The sequence below is a fragment of the Rhincodon typus genome, chromosome 22 (genome assembly GCF_021869965.1).
Source record: "Rhincodon typus isolate 14 chromosome 22, sRhiTyp1.1, whole genome shotgun sequence".
Lineage (NCBI taxonomy): Eukaryota > Metazoa > Chordata > Chondrichthyes > Orectolobiformes > Rhincodontidae > Rhincodon > Rhincodon typus.
The window spans coordinates 50,465,967-50,480,772 of NC_063353.1; the positions used below are offsets into that span (position 1 = coordinate 50,465,967).

At 41.7% G+C, this 14,806-nt stretch overlaps 1 protein-coding gene across 1 annotated transcript in view; it reads right to left on the minus strand.

Moving 5' to 3' along the window:
• LOC109922184 (protein piccolo-like) overlaps positions 1 to 14,806 on the minus strand; it is a 226,100-nt gene that overhangs the window by 147,514 nt on the left and 63,780 nt on the right. Inside the window, exon 8 of the mRNA XM_048610189.1 lies at positions 13,962 to 14,023. Coding sequence (XP_048466146.1) covers positions 13,962 to 14,023 — 62 coding nt within the window. The remainder of the gene's footprint in view (positions 1 to 13,961; positions 14,024 to 14,806) is intronic.

Genomic DNA, 14,806 nt, shown 5'->3' on the forward strand with positions numbered 1-14,806 from the left:
AACATCGAGGGCCGAAGGGCCTGTACTGCGCTGTAATGTTCTATGTTTTATGTTCAAAACTTTAAAGGAAGGATGTGGAGGCTTTGGAGAGGTTGCAGAAGAGGATTGACCCTACCTCAAAGGAGAGTGCAGAACGGCATGCCAGAAGCAAAGAAGAAGAAGAAGAAGAAGAGTACAGCATAGACTAGACCATAAGACCACAAGACATAGGAGCAGAAATTAGGCCATTCAGCCCATTGAGTCTGCTCCACCATTCAATCATGGTTGATACGTTTCTTAACCCCATTCTCCTGCTTTCTCCTCATAACCCTTGATCCCTTTGACAATCAAGAATCTATCTATCTCCGCCTTCAATATACACAATGTGCTGACGCATGATGCCTTCCTAAACTAAAAACCTTTTGCCTCTACACAGTCTGTATTGCTCTGTTCCCTGCCTATTCCTGTATCTATCAAGATGTCTCTTAAATGCTGCTATTGTGTCCATCTCCACCAGCTCCTTTGGCGGCACATTCCAGGCACTTACCACGCACTATGTAAAAATACTTGTCTCTCACATCTTCTATAAACTTACCCATTTTTACCTCAAATCTATGTCCTCTAGTAATTGACATTTCTACCCTGGGGAAAAAAGAATCTGACTATCTATTCTATCCATGTATTCCAACATTTTGTAAGCATCTATCAGGTCACCTCTCAGCCTCTGACATTCAAGTGAAAACAAACCAAGATTGTCCAATGTCTCCTCCTAGCTATTGCCCTCCATATTGTGCAATATCCTGTTAAACAGTGTCTGTACCCTCTCCAAAGCATCCACATTCTTCTTCTTGTGTAGCAATCAGAACTGTATATAATATTCCAAACACTGCCTAATTAAATTTTCATACAGCTGCAACATGACTTGCCAATTCTTATACTCTATGCCCCAACCAAGGAAGGCAAGCATGCCCTATGCCTTCTTGACCACCTAATCCACTTGTGTAGTCACTTCCAGGGAGCTGTGGACCTGTACACTTGGATCCCTGTATATGTTGATGCTTTTAAGCATTCTGCCATTTACTGTATACTTCCCTCCTGCATTAGATCTTCCAAAATGCATCACCTTGCATTTAGAACATAGGCCCACTATGTTGTGTTGAACACGACACCAAATTAGACTAATCCCTTCTGCCTGCCATTGCTCCATATCCCTCCATTTCTTGCATATTCATGTGCTTATCGTTAAGTCCCTCAAATACCCCAATTGTATCTGTCTCCACCACCACCCCTGGCAGTGTGATCCAGACTCCTACCACTCTCTGTGTAAAAAAACTTGCCTCCTCACATCTCCTTTAAACTTCCCCCATTTAACCTTAAATGCATGCCCCCTTGTATTAGGCATTTCAACTCTGGGAAAAAGATTCTGACCGTCAATCCTATCTATGCGTCTCATACTTTTATAGACTTCTATCGTGTTCCCCCTCGGCCTCTACCACTCAAGAGAAAACAACTGGAGTTTTTCTAGTTTTTCTTATAACTCATACCTTCTAATCCAGGCAGCATCCTGGTAAACCTCTTCTGCACCCTCTCCAAAGCCTTCACATCCTTCCTGTAATGTAGCCACTAGAATTGAACACAATACTTTCAGTGTGGCCTAACCAAAGCCTTATAAAGCTGCAACATAACATCCTGATTCTCGTACTCAATTCCCCGGCCAATAAAGGCAAGCATGCCATACGCCTTCTTTACCACCCTATCTGCTTGTGTGGCCACTTTCAAGGAGCAACGGACTTGAACCCCATGAGCCCTCTGTACATCAATGCTGTTTATGGTCCTGCCTTAATGAATACTTTTCCTTAATATTTGGTCTACCAAAGTGCAGTACCTCACACTTATCCAGATTAAACTCCATCTGCCATTTCTCCATCCATATTTACAACTGATCTGTAACCCACTGTAAATTTTAACAACCTTCTACACTATCCACAACTCCACTGATCTTTGTATCATCTGCAAACTTACTAACCCACCCATCTACATTTTCATCTAAGTCATTTATATATATCACAAACAGTAGAGGACCCAGCGCGGATCCCTGCGGAACAACACTAGTCATGGAACTCCAGCCTGAAAAACACCCTTCCACATTTTTCTCGTTAATTTCAGTCACAAGAGCTCCTACCTAGCCGTCTCCTTCTTGAAAACGGTTTGGCTTCAGCCACTTTCTGTGGTAGTGAATTCCCCCGGCTCACTACTCTCTGGGTGAAGAAATTTCTCATTTCAGTCTTAAAAGGTTTATCCCTTACCTTTCAACTATGACCCCAAGTTTTAGACTCCCTCACCATTGGGAACATTTTTCCTGCATTGAACCTGTCTAGTCCTGTTAGAATTTCCTAGGTTTCTGTAAGATTCACACTCCCCCCTCCCTCTCCATTTGTTAATCTCCAGTAAATACAGTCCTAACCAACTCAATCTCTTATACCTCCGTCCTGCAATTCCAGGAGCCAATTTGGTAAAGCTTTACTGCACACCCTCTGCAGTACGAGCAAATAAGGAGCCCAAAACTGCACACGATATGTCATGTGTGACCTTGCTAATGCTCTGTGTAATTGCAGCAAGACATCCTTGCTGTTCCTGTACTCGAATCCTCTCACTATAAAGGTCAACGTACAGTTTACAAACTTTACTGCTGCACCTGCATGCTTATTTTCAGTAACTGGTGCACAAGAATATTCCCCTCTCTCAATTTACAGCCATTCAAGTGATGGTTGATCATACAACTCAGTAGCCTGTTCCTGCTTTCTCCCCAATAATCTTTGACTCCTTTAGCCCAAATTCTTCTTGAACTCCTTCTTGAAATCATAAAATGTTTTGGCTCGACTACTTTGTAAGGTAGTGAATCCCACAGACTCACCACTCTCTTGGTGAAGAAATTTCTCCTCAATTCAAACTAAATGGTTTACCCCATATCCTTGGGCTGTGACCCTTGGTTCTAGACTTCCCTGTCATCTGGAACATCCTTCCTGTGTTTACCCTGTCTAGTCCTGTAAGAATATTGTACATTCCTATGAGATCCCCCAAAATTCTTCCAATCTCCAGTGAATAGAATCATAACTGATTCAACCTCTCCTCATACGTTAGTCTCGCCATCCCAGGAATCAATCTGGTAAACGTTCGCTGCACTCCCTCTATAGCAAAGTGTATGTATAGACCATGTATAGGCATCACCTTAAGATCCTTGAGAAGTACCATCAATGCTGTTTAAGACAGATTCTCCGCATCAGCTGGGAGGACAGGTGTACTAACATCAGCATCCTTGAAACAGCCAATAGCATCAGCATTGAGGCCAAGATCATCTAAAACCAATTCTATTGGGCTGGCCATTTGCTTAGGGTGCCTGAGTTCCTTATATAGTCAGATATGTGGTTAGAGATGTGTCTCTAGGATCAGGCTCATGAGCAACACAAGGAGCCACAAAATGCACAAGCACTGTCATGGAATTGTCTTGGTGCACAATCATACTCTTTTGTGAGTGATTCACTCAGAGAATACAATCCTAACTGACTCAATCTCTACTCATATATCAGTCCTACCATTCCTGGAATCAGCCTGGTAAACCTTTGTTGCACTTCCTCCATAACCAAAACATCTTTCCACAAGTAAGGTGACCAAAACAACACACAATATTCAGAGATAGTGGGTACTGCCGATGCTGGAAAATCTGAGATAACAAGGTGTAGAGCTGGATGAACACAGCAGGCCAAACAGCATCAGAGGAGAAATTTCTGAAGAAGGGTCCAGACCCGAAATGTCAGCTTTCCTGCTCCTCTGATGCTGCTTCGCCTGCTGTGTTCATCCAGCTCTACACCTTGTTATATCACACAATATTCAGTGTGGTCTCATCAAAGTCCTGTACAATTGCAGCAAGATATCCTGTTCCTGTACTTGAATCCTCTCACTATGAAGGTCAACATATCATTTGTCTTCTTCACGACCTGCTGCACCTGCATGCTTACTTTCAATGACACCCAGGTCTCATTGCACATTCTCTCCCTCAATAATAGCCATTCAGATAATAATCTGTATAAAAACCAAAAGAACTGCAGATCCTATAAATCAGAAACAAAAAGAGAAGTTGCTGGAAAAACTCAACAGATCTGGCAGCATCTGTGAAGAAAAATCAGAGTTAACATTTCAGGTCTGGTGACCCAAATGAAGGTAGAATAATTCCTATGCTTTGTCTCCTGTCTGCCAATATGTTTTCTATTCCTCTCAATACTCTACCATCCAATCACATGTGCTTTAATTCTACATGCTAATTTCTCATGCGGGACTTTGTCAAAAGCCTTCTGAAAATCTAAATAAGTCACATCCACTGGTTCTCCCTTATCAACTCTACTAGCTACACCCTTGAAGAATTCCAGTAGATTTGTCAAGAACGATTTCTCTTTTGCAAATCTACGCTGACTCTGTTAGATCCTGCCACTGTTTTTGAAATGCTCTGCTATTAAATCTTTATAATAAACTCTAGCATTTTTCTTACTATCCTGATGTCAAGCTGACTGGTCAATAGTTCCTGCCTCCCTTTTTAAACAGAAGGGGCAAATTAGTTATCCTTCAAGCTGTAGGAACTGTTCCTGAGTCTGTAGAAGCTTGGAAATTGACCACCAAGGCATCCACTACTTCTTGGTCCACTTCCTCATTTACTCAGGTAGGTTAGTTCAGTTGGCTGAATAACTGGTTTTCAGCAGAGAGCATGATGCTAATGGTGTGGATTCAATACTTTCACCAGCTAAGGTTACCATGAAGACCTCTCCTCCTTGACCTCTCCTCTTGCGTAAAGTGTGATCTTCAGGTTAAGCCATCACCAGTCATTTCTCTCTAATGAGAAAATAGCCATATGGTCTGGTAAGACTATTGTGATTTTACCTTTTTCAGATTATCAGGCATTGGGGATTTATCAGTCTTCAATCCCATCAATTTCCTCAACACCATATTGCTACAATTTCTGATTTCCTTTAGATCTTCGCTCTCACTAAACACTGTGTTCCTTGACATTTCTGATATATTATTTGTGTCCTCCTTTGACAACACTAAACCAAGATATTTGGTTGGTCAGCCATTTCTTTATTCACCAATAATATGTTCCTTTGTTTCTGACTATAACGGACATGCATTTGTCTTCACCAATCTTTTTTCTCTTCACATATCTATAGAAACTTTTATAGTCAGTTCTTGTGTTCCCTGCAACCTTATTCTTGGACTCTATTTTCCCTTTCTAATTAATCCGTTTATCCTCCTTTGCTGAATTCTAAACTGCTTCCACTCCTCAGGTGTGTTGTTTTTGTCTGATCAATTTGTATGTGTCTTCCTTGGATCTATTACTATCTCAACTTTCCCTTCTAAGCTATGTTTGTCCACTTTACTTTTGTGCCAGGAATTAACAAATTTTGCAGTTCACACATGTTTGCCATTTGCTGTCATCCCTTTAAGTAACATTCCACAATCCATCACATCCAACTCATACCTCATAGCATCGTAATTTCCTCTGTTCTTTCTGGACCCTAGTCTCAGAATGAACCACATCACCCTCCACCTTGAAGAAACATTCTACCTTGTTACAGTCATTCATCCACAAGGACCTTGCACAACTCAATTGCCAATTATGGGTTATAACTCACTCAGCGATAGTAAGAACTGACAATGCTGGAGTCAGAGATAACACAGTATGGACCTGGAGAATCACAGATTTCTGAACGAGGGTCCCGACCCAAAATGTCAACTTTCTACTCCTCTGCTGCTGCCTAGCCTGTTGTGCTCCTCCAGCTCCACACTGTGTTATCTCGATTGCCAACTATTCCTTTCTTATAGCCAGTCGAGGATGGTCTGTTTTCTAGTTGGTTCTTCAGCGTAATGGTCCTGAAAACATCCCGTATACTCCAGGAATTCCTCCCCTATGGAAATGTTACTAATTTAGCTTGCACAATCTATATGCAGATTAAAGTCACCTTTAATTAAAGATATTCCTTTATTGCATACATCTCTAATTTCCTGTTTAAGGTGTAATTCAGCACATTGATGTCCTCAGAGCACAATGATAACACTTTCTGTCTGTTTTGTTAATTTTAATGATCTGCCACGAAATGTATTTTTGGGATTGACAAAAAGACATGGGGCAACCAATTCTGGACAAGAAAACCAAGGGAAACTTAACCATGGGAGCAGCTGGCGAAACCTCGGGTTAGGATGAAGGGAGGGGTGTTGACCAGCTGCCAAGATTCCAATGCTGTCAACTCAGACCAGACCCCCTGGCTGGACAGCCCTGGATAATGACCAAGGACTGTGATATCTGATGCATGCACAGAAACAGGGCTGAAAGACAAAAGGAATCACAAAGAATGAATCCTCGGAAGGTGTGGTGAAAGTCCAAGTTACAGAATGGTCCCAGGCAATGGTCACCCTGAACAAGTTGAAAATAATTAGTCTCATTCTAGAAAATGTGTTGGAACATCTGATATGTGTTGCGATATTCACCCCAAGTTGTACCAATTAAACATTCCCAATTCAGCATGGAAGTGATGAGCTGCCTTATATATACTGGAGTTAAACATGGACTTTTACCTCGGGATAAGTTGTAAGTTTGAGGAATTTATTTCAATATTACTGTGCAGTGAAAAATGATAAGGAAAATAGAAGGAGACAATTGGAGTGATGCATGACTGAAAAAGAAATACCACAGAGCAATCGGTAGTTAAAACTGAATAACTATTCCCACAAAGAGAAAATAGAGACAGATGACAAGAATTTATGAAGAAATGAAGGAAACAGAATTTAAGAAATCTGGCTGGAAAGGTGCCTTTGCCCTCTTTGACTTAATTTTGTTCTTTTTTTTCTCAATGTGAGTGTGGGCCATCAACCAGAAAACTACTTTCTACATCACTGCACATCAACATTAGACTCCAATGTATTTGATACTTTCTGTGTTACAGTGGTTTCCCACATCCATTCCAGACTTTTTCATCAATCTGGTCTATTCTATTAATGAAACCTGCAGAATTTCTATGATGGAAGACTGGGCTTAAAGACATGATGGTGATTGATTACCATTCACTAATTTTGAAAAAAGTGAAATAATACTTAATTGATGAAACCTATAATAATTTATCTTATTGACAGCAAACACAAAATGAGAACATAGCAAACAGGTTCATAAGTAACATTGGAACTGGAGTAGGCCATTATCTCCTTGAGCCTGTTCTGCCATTCAGTGAGATAATGGTCAGTCTGTGGCCTAAATTTATACACTTGCACTTGGCACATGTCCCCTTGCTTAACAAAACTTTATCTATCTCAGCATCAACTGCTGTTTGTGGAAAAGAGTTCCAAACCACTACCACTCTTTGTGCTTCTGAACATCTCTCCTGAACAGTTGCACCCTATTTTGTAGACTATGCTCCTAGTTCCAGAATCCCGCCCAGTGGATATCGTGTATCTTTATCTTCAACTTGTTCAGGGTGACCAGCCGTGGTAGATTGCCTGGGACTATTCTGTAACTTGGCTTTTCATCACATCTTCCAAAGATTCATTCTTCCCCATTCTTTCTGTTTTTCAGCCCTGTCTTTTCCTGTTAATATCTTGAAGGCTTCCAGTAGGTCACACCTTAATTGTCTAAATTCCAGAGAAAATAAGCCTAATTTGTTTAATCTGTCCTCCTAGTTTAACCACTGAAGTCTAGCTATCGTTCTTGTAAACCAACGTTGTACCCCCTCCAAGACCAATAGCTCTGACTTCAATAATCATGACGTGCTTTGAGAAGCTGGTCATGGCCCAGATCAACTTGTCTCCCAACCTGCCTTGATCCCCCATAGTTTGCCTACCAACATAACAGATCCACAGAGGACGCTTTACCCCTAGCCCTGCACTCATCCCTGTAACATCGAGACAACAGAGACACCTCCGTCAGACTCCTGTTTGTTGACTACAGCTCCACCTTAAACACCGTTATCCCCTCCAGACTGATCTCAAAACTGTGTGACCTTGGTCTCGGCTCCACCCTCTGCAACTGGATCCTCAGCTTTCTGACCTATAGGCTGCAATCAGTGAGGATAGGTAACTGCATCTCCTCCACAATAACACTCAACACTGGAGCCCCCTAAGGATGCGTCCTCAGCCCCCTACTGTACTCCCTGTACACCTATGAATGTGTTGCCAAATTCCGAATGAACGCCATCACTGATGATACCACCGTAGTGGGACGGTTATCTAACAATGACGAGTCAAAATACAGAAGGGAGATAGAGAGCTCGGTGACGTGGTGCAATGAAAACAATTTCATTTTCTCAACGTCAGCAAAACTAAAGAACTGATCATTGACTTCAGAAAGAAAAGAAGAGAACACACCCCCATCTACATTAATGGAACTGAGGTTGAGAGAGTGAAGAGCATCAAGTTCCTCAGAGCGACAATAACCACAATCTGTCCTGGACTTCCGATGTAAATGCAACAGTCAAGAAGGCACAACAACACCTCTTCTTCCTCAGGCGGCTCAGGAAATTTGCTATGTCCATAAGGTCCCTCATCAATTTCTACAGATGCACCATTGAAAGCATACTAAACATAAACCAAAAGAACTGCAGATGTTGTAAATCAGGAACAAAAACAGAAGTTGTTGGAAAAGCTCAGCAGGTCTGGCAGCATCTGTGAAGAAAAAAATCAGAGTTAACGTTTTGGGTCCGGTGACCCTTCCTCAGAACTCATACAGAAAGCATACTGTCTGGGTGCATAACGGCCTGCTATGGCAACTGCTCTGCCCAGGACCGTAAGAAACTACAGAAGGTGGTGTGCACAGCTCAGACCATCACAGAAGCCAACCTTCCATCCATGGACTCTATTTACATGGCTCGCTGCTGCGGAAAGGAGGTAGAAGATACAGAAGCCTGAAGACACGCATGAGCAGGCTTCTTTCTGGCCATTATCATACATTATTGACTCTAGCCTCAATTAACGTAACCTGCAATGTAACCTGCATGCCATTTTTTGATTCGTATATCCTCTGCTAGCTGTGATCAGCCTGTACCGCTCGTAAACAAAGCTTTTCGCTGTATTTTGGTTCACATGACAAGAAATTAATCAATCAATCATATCCTTCCTAAGGTGTGGTGCCCAGATCTGCTCACAGTGCTGCAACTGGGGTCTAACCAAGGTTTTGTATAACTGCAGTATAATCTATAGAGTTAAGGAGTCATAGAATCATACAGCATGGAAACAAATACTTCAGTCCAACTAGTCAATGCCAACCATGTTCCCAAACTAAACTGGCCCCAGTTGCCTGCATTTGGCCTATATTTCTGCAACCCTTTCCTATTCATGTACGTATCCAAATGTCTTTCAAATGTTGTAATGTGCCTGCATCTACCACTTCCTCTGGAAGTTAATTTCACACACGACCACTCTCTGTGTAAAAAAGTTGCCCGTCAGGTCCTTTTTAAATCTTTCTCCTCTCACCTTAAAAATATGCCCTCTAGTTTTTAACTCCCTACTCTAGGGAAAAGATCCTTGCTATTCACCTTATCTATGCCCCTCATGATTTTATAAACCTCTATTAGGTTACCCCTCAACCTCCTAAGCTCCAGTGAAAAAAGTCCCAGCCTAACTAACCTATTTTTATAACTCAAACCCTCCATTCCCAACAACATGCTGGTATAGCTTTTCTGAATCCTCTCCAATTTAATAATAGCCTTCCTTTAGCAGTGTAACCAGAACTGGACATAGTACTCCAAAAGTGGTTGCACCAACATCTTGTACAATGTTAATATGACGTTCTGACTCCTGTACTCAAAGGTCTGACCAATGAAGGCACACGTGCTAAATGCCTTCTTAACCACCCTGTCTACTTGTGATGCAAATTTCAAAGAATTGTGTACCTGAACCCTTAGGGTTTATCTGTTCTACAACAGAGCCCTACTATTAATTGTGTAACTCCTACTCTTGTTTTCTGCATCCTTGTAGTCCAGTCTACTAGAGAAAAAAAACCCAAAGAACTCCAGATGCTGGAGATCTGAAACAAAAACAAATTACTGAAGAAACTTAGCAGGTCTGGCACCATCTATGGGGAGAAAACAGAGTTAAAGTTTCTTCACCAGTAACTCTTCATCAGAACAAACAATAGCTAGGAAACAATGATAATTATGGTGGAGATAATAAGGTGCAGAGCTGGATGAACACAGCAGGCCAAGCAGCATCAGAGGAGCAGGAAAGCTGATGTTTTGGGCCTAGACCCTTCTTCAGAAATGGTCTGAATCAATCAATCATTTCTGAAGAAACCATTTCTGAAGAAGGGTCTAGGCCCGAAACGTCAGCTTTCCTGCTCCTCTGATGCTGCTTGGCCTGTTGTGTTCACCCAACTCTACACCTTGTTATCTCAGATTCTCCAGCATCTGCATTTCCTACTATCTCTGAAACATAATTATGGTGGAGATCGGTTTGTGGGGAAATGTAAGCAGTTGGATGGAGTCACAGTCTAGAATGAGAGATGTGAAAGAGATGGGCAGATGAGGGTATTGATAGAAAAGCCAGGACAGAAGAGAAGCTGAGTAAATGGTAATGTGGGCTAAGAATAGGAGAAAATAGCAGGCTGTGCTGAAAGCAGCCCACACAATGTGATTATAGGATGAGGAGTGGGTAAGAATGCGTTGGCTATGCCGAAAGCAACCCATGTCATAACAGGAGCGAGTGCAGGTGTCTGTTAAAAACATGTAAGGACAAAATCAGGCTTAAAGTTATTGAACTGTATGTTGAGTCTGAGAGGCTGCAGGATCCTCAAGCAGAAAATGAGATGCTGTTTTTGAAGAATGCGCAAAGCTTTGCAGGACTCTGCAGCAATCCTGAGACTGAAATATTGGTGTGGGAACATGATGGTATGTTGAAGTGGCAGGCAATTGGAAGCTGCAGAGTCATTTTTATAGGTAGGATGTAGCGTTCCACAAAACAGTCTTCCAGTCTATGCTTTGTCTTCCCAATGTACAAAGAGACCACATTGTGAGCAGCAAATACAGTAGACAAGATTGAGTGACATGCATATAAATTGTTGCTTCACCTGGAAGATGTGTTTGGGGCTTGGATACGGAGAAGGGAGGAGGTAAATGGACAGTTGCTACACCTTCTGCTGTGGGGGTATGAGGAGGTGTTGGCAGTGGAGGAGGAGAGTGGACTAGGGTGTCCCAGAGGGAATGGACCTTGTGGAAAGCTGACAAGGGAGGGAAGGAGAATATGTGACCAGTCGTAGCATCCCACTAGAGGTGATAGAAATGGCAGTGTTTGATTGTTTGGATGTGGATGCTGGTGGGAAGGTAAGCTGCATCATGTAAGGATGAAGATGGACTCTAATGAATGCAGTGGAAAGGGAAATTTGTTAAAGTGGGTCTGGGATGGAATGGGATGGGGCTTATCATCCTTGTTGCTGTAATATGTTGGTCGCTCAGCCAGTGTTGTGAGGAGGGCCATAGCAGGTGGGGGTGGAAGGGGAGCTATCCTGTATAGTGCAGACAGAGTGTGTCACATCACCTTGGCGTGCTGTGCTCTGCACAATTCAATCAGGCAGCGAGGTGATATGACAGCTGCTGAGGAGGCAGGTGAATGAGGGCAGACTTCCAAGGAGGAGGGCTGCAGTGAGGAATCTGGCAGGTGATAGATCTCAGCTGCATGAGGTGATACATGACAGACAAGTGCTGTCTGACACCCAGCTCCGGCCAAAGACAACTGGCTGTAGCAGACCATCGTGGAATGAAAAAATAGTCATTAGTCATGATGTCAGCATTTCATTTGCATGGGGAAAGGGGTAAACTGCAGCCTTTATTGGTGTGTTCCCTTTTGCTGTCTACAATTAAAAGCTCATCTTTGGATTTGTCTAGTTGCTGGATGTCTGCGATGTTCCCCTACTGGGCAATAACAAGATGAGGCGGTCCAACTGATACTGGGAGCAGAGTATCCATGTCTTAGAGGGTGTTTAGATGGCATGTAGCTAGGGGCTGGTAAACTGCGTGGCCCGGAGTTTAACCACTGACAAGAGGGTGACAGAATGGGATTATATGTGTGAGGGAGGGTCAGCCATGGGGACAGTGTGACTTTGCAGGTACTGTGCCATTGTGCAGTCAGTTAGTGGGCAATGTTGGACTGCCAACATTTGTCTGGGTGCACAGCAACCTTTCAAAGATTGCTCGGGTTGTTGATCTCCCTCAAAACCTCACATACCACAAGCAAAGCTCCCCTCAGCCTTTTCTCTTCCAAGGAGATCATCCCCAGCTTATTCAATTTCTCCAGATAGCTGCACATTTCTCTTCCTTATTCATATTCTAATTGCGCAATAAAATGTACATCAACAGTGATCTCTTCCTCTGAACTATCTACTCCTTCAACACATACACCTGTTTTACATTCACACCATCTCTCAGTCACACAAATAAAACTACTTCATTCCACTTCGGCATCAATGTATTAATAATAATTAATCATTATCTGTGGTTACGTTGGGGAAAAAAACACCACAGACAATTGTTTCTCTGCAAAACGCACCCACATAGAGTCATACAGTCATACGGCTGTACAGCATGGAAAAAGACGCTTTGGTCCAATTTGTCCAAATATCCTAAATTAATCTAGTCCCATTTGCCAGCATTTGGTCCATATCTCTCTACACCCTTCTAATTCATACATACGTTCAAATGCCTTTTAAATGTTGTAATTATACCAGCCTCCACCATTTCCTCAGCCAGCTCATTGCATACACGCACTACCCTCTGCGTGAAAAAGCTGCCCCTTAGGTCGCTTTTAAATCTTTCCCCTCTTATCTTAGACCTGTGCCCTCTAGTTTTGGACTCCTCCACCTCAGGGAAAAGATCTTGGCTATTCACCCTATCCATGCCCCTCCTGATTTTATAAACCTCTATGAGGTCACCCCTCAGCCTCCGACGCTCCAGGGAAATTAGCCCCAGCCTATTCAGCCTTTCCCTATAGCTCAAACCCTCCAACCCTGGCAACATCCTGGTAAATCTTTTCTGAACCCTTTCAAGTTTCACAACATCCTTCCTATGGCAGGGAGAACACAACTGCACATTTGGATCACAGTTTCATTAATATCCAATCAGAATTAAATTGCAAACTAAAAATTTCACAATCACCTAATTCAGAGCTGACACAAAATCTATTTCAGGAAACATATATTCAAAGACTGATGTCAGTGTGTAAGGGCTCTGTATGGGTGTATCAGCAATCTAATGAATGTTGCCACTTGCATATTTGCACCAGCTATTGTAAATACTGCACATGAAAAAGCATGTCCAAAAAGTTCTTGTCAATCACAGTCACAAATATTGCTTGTTTGTCTGCTAATACTTCACAAAGCTAAAGGATCCTTTATTATTTAAATACAAAATGATCTGGATGCCTCTGTAATTGCAAAACAATTTGCTCTCCACATTGTTATTGATTAAGTGTTGCCTACTGTGTGTTTATTAACCTTCAGGTCAGATACTACTTTAATTTGCAGTATGAACAGTAGCATGGAATTCTTATTGCTAGATTTGCACAATAAATATATTTTCCAGACAAAACTATATTTTAAATAATAAGTTGTCATGAACGAGATGTAGGGTTGCAGTGCTCTGCATTGCTGAACAAAGGACAAGAACATATAATGATCAATCTTGTCTTTTTCCCCTGGAATTCCTGCAATGTAATGGAGCAAACTATCTAAAATAACAACAGCATACTTTGTAAAAGACTCAACTGACATATTAAGTAATATCACAGACTATGACTGCATCTCGTCATCTGCAGAACAGTGATCATGACTGGTCTTATTGTAACAGTGTATTACAGTACGCTGTCATTTTAATGCATCACCCTCTTTAATTGGTTGTAATAAATAATTAAAACTTTCCTGAACTCAGTTTGAAGCCTTATTGCTGCTTTTTCATCCCACTAACCCTCTTTTCAGGCTCTCTGCCTCTGGACTGTCCTCTAATGGAGAAGACGTACTGAAGTGTCTCTTTCCAATCAACAAAAGCACCAGCAGGAAATCAGCAGTGTGCTACATAACGGGCACAACCTTCCATCCCATCATTCGATGAGTCAGCACATTCAAGTTACACCAACCATGAAGCACTCTTCTCAAATATGTATCTTTATGTGATCCCTTCTCCAAAGTGAATTGTTGTACAGTTAAAATTAAGTCCTTGCACATCAAGCTAATTCATGGCTTAAGGCACAATTTGACGTACCTACTTAAATGGCTGAAATTGGAATAGAATGCTTTTGGCTGTAACGAATTTTTAAATAAATACTTGCAGGATTTCAGGAAAATTGTTCCAAAATCCCTCTTCATAATTCACCAATTACAGCTTACTGATTTCATTAAATTGTTCCTTCGATCAACTCCAGATTTTTTAAAATAAATAGGATTTTTTTTGAGATGTAAGATGCACAAAGTACTAAATTGACTTTGATGATATCAACCATTTATGTGCATTCAAAGATTGATTCATTGCTCTATTTATGCAAGCACACATTTTGTGTTATCATTAATTAAAATGCCTAGAAAATATGCCATTCTTCCTTCTGCATAAATATGACAAAATTCAAGACCAAACAGAATTGTATCTGTCTTGACAGGAAATGATACAAAACATGTTTCCTTTACAACTTGTCAGATGGCAAAGTAATGCTTCCCTTGTGGAATACAAATAAGCTACTGTAAATAGATAACAAGGTGTAGAGCTGGATGAACACAGCAGGCCATGCAGCATCAGAGGAGCAGGAAGGCTGACGTTTC